Source organism: Penaeus vannamei, chromosome 31 (genome assembly GCF_042767895.1).
Source record: "Penaeus vannamei isolate JL-2024 chromosome 31, ASM4276789v1, whole genome shotgun sequence".
NCBI classification, from domain to species: domain Eukaryota; kingdom Metazoa; phylum Arthropoda; class Malacostraca; order Decapoda; family Penaeidae; genus Penaeus; species Penaeus vannamei.
The window spans coordinates 14,202,266-14,209,765 of NC_091579.1; the positions used below are offsets into that span (position 1 = coordinate 14,202,266).

A 7,500-nucleotide genomic window follows, 5' to 3' on the forward strand; every position below is an offset into this window, starting at 1 on the left:
CAAACAAATTAAAATAAAATCTGTCATTTTTAAAAGTTTTAAATCTACATTGAGTTTAAAGTATCATTTTCTAAGATTCAGAATAAAATTACAAAACTCTGAAGGGGGAAAATGGGTTAATTCCAAGAAATCCACTGACCAGCAGATATGCTCTTTGAATTTAAGAGACCAGTTCCCAGTCAGAGTTCACGTTAATATATTATATATATAAATATATATATATATATATATATATATATATATATATATATATATATATATATATATATATATATAAATATATATATATATATATATATATATATATATATATATATATATTATATATATATATATATATATATATATATATATATATATATATATATATATATATATATATATATATATATATATATATATATATATATATATATATATATATATATATATATATATATATATATATATATATATATATATATATATATATATATATATATATATATATATATATATATATATATATATTATATATATATATATATATATATATATTTTTTTATATATTTTATTTATACACATATATATATATATATATATATATGTGTATATACACCCGACTACACCCCCCCCCTTCTCATTCCCCTCGTCTCTTCCCCCCTCCCTTTCCCTCCACCTCCCCGCTCCTCCCTCCCTCGGCGCTTTTTCACCTCTCTTCTTCGGCCCTCCTCTTCTTCTTTTCGGCCTTCCTCTTCTTCTCTTCGGCCTTCCTCTTCTTCTCTTCGGCCTTCCTCTTCTTCTCTTCGGCCTTCATCTTCTTCTCTTTGGCTTTCCTCTTCTCTTCGGCCCTACCCCTACTTTTAGCCCTCCACCATCTGCCCTTATTGTCTTTCCATTGGAAGGTCCTTGGAATGTAGTCGCTCAATCCCCTCGTGTTCCCTAGCGACTCGAAGGCGGATTCCAGGATCTCCTCGAGCTCCTGGGCGACTTCCTGGATCTCCTTCTCGAGCTCCTGGGCGACTTCCTGGGTCTCCTTCTCGAGCTCCTGGGCGACTTCCTGGGTCTCCTTCTCGAGCTCCTGGGCGACTTCCTGGGTCTCCTTCTCGAGCTCCTGGGCGACTTCCTGGGTCTCCTTCTCGAGCTCCTGGGCGACTTCCTGGATCTCCTTCTCGGGCTCTTCGGAGACTTCCTGGATCTCCTTCTCGGGCTCTTCGGAGACTTCCTGGGTCTACTAGGGCTCAAGGGTGACTTCCTAGGTCTCCTTCTCGGGCTCTAGGGTGACTTCCTGGGTCTCCTTCTCGGGCTCTAGGGTGACTTCCTGGGTCTCCTTCTCGGGCTCTAGGGTGACTTCCTGGGTCTCCTTCTCGGGCTCTAGGGTGACTTCCTGGGTCTCCTTCTCGGGCTCTAGGGTGACTTCCTGGGTCTCCTTCTCGGGCTCTAGGGTGACTTCCTGGGTCTCCTTCTCGGGCTCTAGGGCGACTTCCTGGGTCTCCTTCTCGGGCTCTTGAACTACCCAGAAGACCGCCGAAGAGACCGTCCATATCGTTCTGGTAGGAACGATATGGATGACCTCTTGGGCGACTCCCTGGGTCTCCTTCTCGGGCTCTAGGGTGACTTCCTGGGTCTCCTTCTCGGGCTCTAGGGTGACTTCCTGGGTCTCCTTCTCGGGCTCTAGGGTGACTTCCTGGGTCTCCTTCTCGGGCTCTAGGGTGACTTCCTGGGTCTCCTTCTCGGGCTCTAGGGTGACTTCCTGGGTCTCCTTCTCGGGCTCTAGGGTGACTTCCTGGGTCTCCTTCTCGGGCTCTAGGGTGACTTCCTGGGTCTCCTTCTCGGGCTCTAGGGTGACTTCCTGGGTCTCCTTCTCGGGCTCTAGGGTGACTTCCTGGGTCTCCTTCTCGGGCTCTAGGGTGACTTCCTGGGTCTCCTTCTCGGGCTCTAGGGTGACTTCCTGGGTCTCCTTCTCGGGCTCTAGGGTGACTTCCTGGGTCTCCTTCTCGGGCTCTAGGGTGACTTCCTGGGTCTCCTTCTCGGGCTCTAGGGTGACTTCCTGGGTCTCCTTCTCGGGCTCTAGGGTGACTTCCTGGGTCTCCTTCTCGGGCTCTAGGGTGACTTCCTGGGTCTCCTTCTCGGGCTCTAGGGTGACTTCCTGGGTCTCCTTCTCGGGCTCTAGGGTGACTTCCTGGGTCTCCTTCTCGGGCTCTAGGGTGACTTCCTGGGTCTCCTTCTCGGGCTCTAGGGTGACTTCCTGGGTCTCCTTCTCGGGCTCTAGGGTGACTTCCTGGGTCTCCTTCTCGGGCTCTAGGGTGACTTCCTGGGTCTCCTTCTCGGGCTCTAGGGTGACTTCCTGGGTCTCCTTCTCGGGCTCTAGGGTGACTTCCTGGGTCTCCTTCTCGGGCTCTAGGGTGACTTCCTGGGTCTCCTTCTCGGGCTCTAGGGTGACTTCCTGGGTCTCCTTCTCGGGCTCTAGGGTGACTTCCTGGGTCTCCTTCTCGGGCTCTAGGGTGACTTCCTGGGTCTCCTTCTCGGGCTCTAGGGTGACTTCCTGGGTCTCCTTCTCGGGCTCTAGGGTGACTTCCTGGGTCTCCTTCTCGGGCTCTAGGGTGACTTCCTGGGTCTCCTTCTCGGGCTCTAGGGTGACTTCCTGGGTCTCCTTCTCGGGCTCTAGGGTGACTTCCTGGGTCTCCTTCTCGGGCTCTAGGGTGACTTCCTGGGTCTCCTTCTCGGGCTCTAGGGTGACTTCCTGGGTCTCCTTCTCGGGCTCTAGGGTGACTTCCTGGGTCTCCTTCTCGGGCTCTAGGGTGACTTCCTGGGTCTCCTTCTCGGGCTCTAGGGTGACTTCCTGGGTCTCCTTCTCGGGCTCTAGGGTGACTTCCTGGGTCTCCTTCTCGGGCTCTAGGGTGACTTCCTGGGTCTCCTTCTCGGGCTCTAGGGTGACTTCCTGGGTCTCCTTCTCGGGCTCTAGGGTGACTTCCTGGGTCTCCTTCTCGGGCTCTAGGGTGACTTCCTGGGTGTCCGCCGAGAGACCATCCATGACTTCCTGGGTCTCCTGTCTCGGGCCTCTAGGGTGACTTCCTGGGTCTCCTTCTCGGGCTCTAGGGTGACTTCCTGGGTCTCCTTCTCGGGCTCTAGGGTGACTTCCTGGGTCTCCTTCTCGGGCTCTAGGGTGACTTCCTGGGTCTCCTTCTCGGGCTCTAGGGTGACTTCCTGGGTCTCCTTCTCGAGCTCTAGGGTGACTTCCTGGGTCTCCTTCTCGAGCTCTAGGATGACTTCCCGGGTCGCCTTCTCGAGCTCTAGGGTGACTTCCTGGGTCTCCTTCTCGAGCTCTAGGGTGACTTCCTGGGTCTCCTTCTCGGGCTCTAGGGTGACTTCCTGGGTGTCCTTCTCGGGCTCTAGGGTGACTTCCTGGGTCTCCTTCTCGGGCTCTAGGGTGACTTCCTGGGTGTCCTTCTCAGGCTCTAGGGTGACTTCCTGGGTGTCCTTCTCGGGCTCTAGGGTGACTTCCTGGGTGTCCTTCTCGGGCTCTAGGGTGACTTCCTGGGTCTCCTTCTCGGGCTCTAGGGTGACTTCCTGGGTCTCCTTCTCGGGCTCTAGGGTGACTTCCTGGGTGTCCTTCTCGGGCTCTAGGGTGACTTCCTGGGTCTCCTTCTCGGGCTCTAGGGTGACTTCCTGGGTGTCCTTCTCGGGCTCTAGGGTGACTTCCTGGGTCTCCTTCTCAGGCTCTAGGGTGACTTCCTGGGTCTCCTTCTCAGGCTCTAGGGTGACTTCCTGGGTGTCCTTCTCGGGCTCTAGGGTGACTTCCTGGGTGTCCTTCTCGGGCTCTAGGGTGACTTCCTGGGTCTCCTTCTCGGGCTCTAGGGTGACTTCCTGGGTCTCCTTCTCGGGCTCTAGGGTGACTTCCTGGGTCTCCTTCTCGGGCTCTAGGGTGACTTCCTGGGTCTCCTTCTCGGGCTCTAGGGTGACTTCCTGGGTCTCCTTCTCGGGCTCTAGGGTGACTTCCTGGGTGTCCTTCTCGGGCTCTAGGGTGACTTCCTGGGTGTCCTTCTCGGGCTCTAGGGTGACTTCCTGGGTGTCCTTCTCGGGCTCTAGGGTGACTTCCTGGGTCTCCTTCTCAGGCTCTAGGGTGACTTCCTGGGTGTCCTTCTCGGGCTCTAGGGTGACTTCCTGGGTGTCCTTCTCGGGCTCTAGGGTGACTTCCTGGGTGTCCTTCTCGGGCTCTAGGGTGACCTTATGGAAATCGATGGCAACACTGGAGATGCGGATCCTTAAGCGTTTCCACTAAGTGACTTCCTGGGTGTCCTTCTCGGGCTCTAGGGTGACTTCCTGGGTCTCCTTCTCGGGCTCTAGGGTGACTTCCTGGGTCTCCTTCTCGGGCTCTAGGGTGACTTCCTGGGTGTCCTTCTCGGGCTCTAGGGTGACTTCCTGGGTCTCCTTCTCGGGCTCTAGGGTGACTTCCTGGGTCTCCTTCTCGGGCTCTAGGGTGACTTACTGGGTGTCCTTCTCGGGCTCTAGGGTGACTTCCTGGGTCTCCTTCTCGGGCTCTAGGGTGACTTCCTGGGTCTCCTTCTCGGGCTCTAGGGTGACTTCCTGGGTCTCCTTCTCGGGCTCTAGGGTGACTTCCTGGGTCTCCTTCTCGGGCTCTAGGGTGACTTCCTGGGTCTCCTTCTCGGGCTCTAGGGTGACTTCCTGGGTCTCCTTCTCGGGCTCTAGGGTGACTTCCTGGGTCTCCTTCTCGGGCTCTTGAATTACCCAGAAGACCGCCGAAGAGACCATCCATGTCGTTCCGGTAGGAACGATATGTATGACCTCTTGGGCGACTCCCTGGGTGTCCTTCTCGGGCTCTAGGGTGACTTCCTGGGTCTCCTTCTCGGGCTCTAGGGTGACTTCCTGGGTCTCCTTCTCGGGCTCTAGGGTGACTTCCTGGGTCTCCTTCTCGGGCTCTAGGGTGACTTCCTGGGTCTCCTTCTCGGGCTCTAGGGTGACTTCCTGGGTCTCCTTCTCGGGCTCTAGGGTGACTTCCTGGGTCTCCTTCTCGGGCTCTAGGGTGACTTCCTGGGTCTCCTTCTCGGGCTCTAGGGTGACTTCCTGGGTCTCCTTCTCGAGCTCTAGGGTGACTTCCTGGGTCTCCTTCTCGAGCTCTAGGATGACTTCCTGGGTCTCCTTCTCGAGCTCTAGGGTGACTTCCTGGGTCTCCTTCTCGAGCTCTAGGGTGACTTCCTGGGTGTCCTTCTCGGGCTCTAGGGTGACTTCCTGGGTGTCCTTCTCGAGCTCTAGGGTGACTTCCTGGGTCTCCTTCTCGGGCTCTAGGGTGACTTCCTGGGTGTCCTTCTCGGGCTCTAGGGTGACTTCCTGGGTCTCCTTCTCGGGCTCTAGGGTGACTTCCTGGGTCTCCTTCTCGGGCTCTTGAATTACCCAGAAGACCGCCGAAGAGACCATCCATGTCGTTCCGGTAGGAACGATCTGTATGACCTCTTGGGCGACTTCCTGGGTGTCCTTCTCGGGCTCTAGGGTGACTTCCTGGGTCTCCTTCTCGGGCTCTAGGGTGACTTCCTGGGTCTCCTTCTCGGGCTCTAGGGTGACTTCCTGGGTCTCCTTCTCGGGCTCTAGGGTGACTTCCTGGGTCTCCTTCTCGGGCTCTAGGGTGACTTCCTGGGTCTCCTTCTCGGGCTCTAGGGTGACTTCCTGGGTCTCCTTCTCGGGCTCTAGGGTGACTTCCTGGGTCTCCTTCTCGGGCTCTAGGGTGACTTCCTGGGTCTCCTTCTCGGGCTCTAGGGTGACTTCCTGGGTGTCCTTCTCGGGCTCTAGGGTGACTTCCTGGGTCTCCTTCTCGGGCTCTAGGGTGACTTCCTGGGTCTCCTTCTCGGGCTCTAGGGTGACTTCCTGGGTGTCCTTCTCGGGCTCTAGGGTGACTTCCTGGGTCTCCTTCTCGGGCTCTAGGGTGACTTCCTGGGTGTCCTTCTCGGGCTCTAGGGTGACTTCCTGGGTCTCCTTCTCGGGCTCTAGGGTGACTTCCTGGGTCTCCTTCTCGGGCTCTAGGGTGACTTCCTGGGTCTCCTTCTCGGGCTCTAGGGTGACTTCCTGGGTCTCCTTCTCGGGCTCTAGGGTGACTTCCTGGGTCTCCTTCTCGGGCTCTAGGGTGACTTCCTGGGTCTCCTTCTCGGGCTCTAGGGTGACTTCCTGGGTCTCCTTCTCGGGCTCTAGGGTGACTTCCTGGGTCTCCTTCTCGGGCTCTAGGGTGACTTCCTGGGTCTCCTTCTCGGGCTCTAGGGTGACTTCCTGGGTCTCCTTCTCGGGCTCTAGGGTGACTTCCTGGGTCTCCTTCTCGGGCTCTAGGGTGACTTCCTGGGTCTCCTTCTCGGGCTCTAGGGTGACTTCCTGGGTCTCCTTCTCGGGCTCTTGAATTACCCAGAAGACCGCCGAAGAGACCATCCATGTCGTTCCGGTAGGAACGATATGTATGACCTCTTGGGCGACTCCCTGGGTGTCCTTCTCGGGCTCTAGGGTGACTTCCTGGGTCTCCTTCTCGGGCTCTAGGGTGACTTCCTGGGTCTCCTTCTCGGGCTCTAGGGTGACTTCCTGGGTCTCCTTCTCGGGCTCTAGGGTGACTTCCTGGGTCTCCTTCTCGGGCTCTAGGGTGACTTCCTGGGTCTCCTTCTCGGGCTCTAGGGTGACTTCCTGGGTCTCCTTCTCGGGCTCTAGGGTGACTTCCTGGGTCTCCTTCTCGGGCTCTAGGGTGACTTCCTGGGTCTCCTTCTCGAGCTCTAGGGTGACTTCCTGGGTCTCCTTCTCGGGCTCTAGGGTGACTTCCTGGGTCTCCTTCTCGGGCTCTAGGGTGACTTCCTGGGTCTCCTTCTCGAGCTCTAGGGTGACTTCCTGGGTCTCCTTCTCGGGCTCTAGGGTGACTTCCTGGGTCTCCTTCTCGAGCTCTAGGGTGACTTCCTGGGTCTCCTTCTCGGGCTCTAGGGTGACTTCCTGGGTCTCCTTCTCGGGCTCTAGGGTGACTTCCTGGGTCTCCTTCTCGGGCTCTAGGGTGACTTCCTGGGTCTCCTGGAGCTCTAGGGTGACTTCCTGGGTCTCCTTCTCGGGCTCTAGGGTGACTTCCTGGGTCTCCTTCTCGGGCTCTAGGGTGACTTCCTGGGTCTCCTTCTCGGGCTCTAGGGTGACTTCCTGGGTCTCCTTCTCGGGCTCTAGGGTGACTTCCTGGGTCTCCTTCTCGGGCTCTAGGGTGACTTCCTGGGTCTCCTTCTCGGGCTCTAGGGTGACTTCCTGGGTCTCCTTCTCGAGCTCTAGGGTGACTTCCTGGGTCTCCTTCTCGGGCTCTAGGGTGACTTCCTGGGTCTCCTTCTCGGGCTCTAGGGTGACTTCCTGGGTCTCCTTCTCGGGCTCTAGGGTGACTTCCTGGGTCTCCTTCTCGGGCTCTAGGGTGACTTCCTGGGTCTCCTTCTCGGGCTCTAGGGTGACTTCCTGGGTCTCCTTCTCGGGCTCTAGGGTGACTTCCTGGGTCTCCTTCTCGGGCTCTAG

At 55.8% G+C, this 7,500-nt stretch overlaps 1 protein-coding gene across 1 annotated transcript; it reads right to left on the minus strand.

Moving 5' to 3' along the window:
* Positions 1-2,973: 2,973 nt before the first annotated feature.
* Positions 2,974-6,412, minus strand: LOC138867640 (110 kDa antigen-like). Its single transcript, XM_070144152.1, has 5 exons — positions 6,385-6,412; positions 5,315-5,516; positions 4,141-4,228; positions 3,184-3,318; positions 2,974-3,087 (listed from the first exon to the last, which is right to left on the minus strand). The coding sequence occupies exons 1-5, from the start codon at positions 6,410-6,412 to the stop codon at positions 2,974-2,976; spliced, it is 567 nt and encodes a 188-aa protein (XP_070000253.1).
* Between the last annotated feature and the right edge of the window lie 1,088 nt (positions 6,413-7,500).

Coding starts and splice junctions, on each gene's coding strand:
- LOC138867640 (XM_070144152.1), bottom strand. CDS start 6,412: ATGGATGGTCTCTTCGGCGGTCTTCTGG. Junction 4,229..5,314: donor ACCCAGGAAGTCACCCTAGA/GCCCGAGAAGGA, acceptor CCGCATCTCCAG/TGTTGCCATCGATTTCCATA. Junction 3,319..4,140: donor CCGAGAAGGACACCCAGGAA/GTCACCCTAGAG, acceptor AAGGAGACCCAG/GAAGTCACCCTAGAGCTCGA.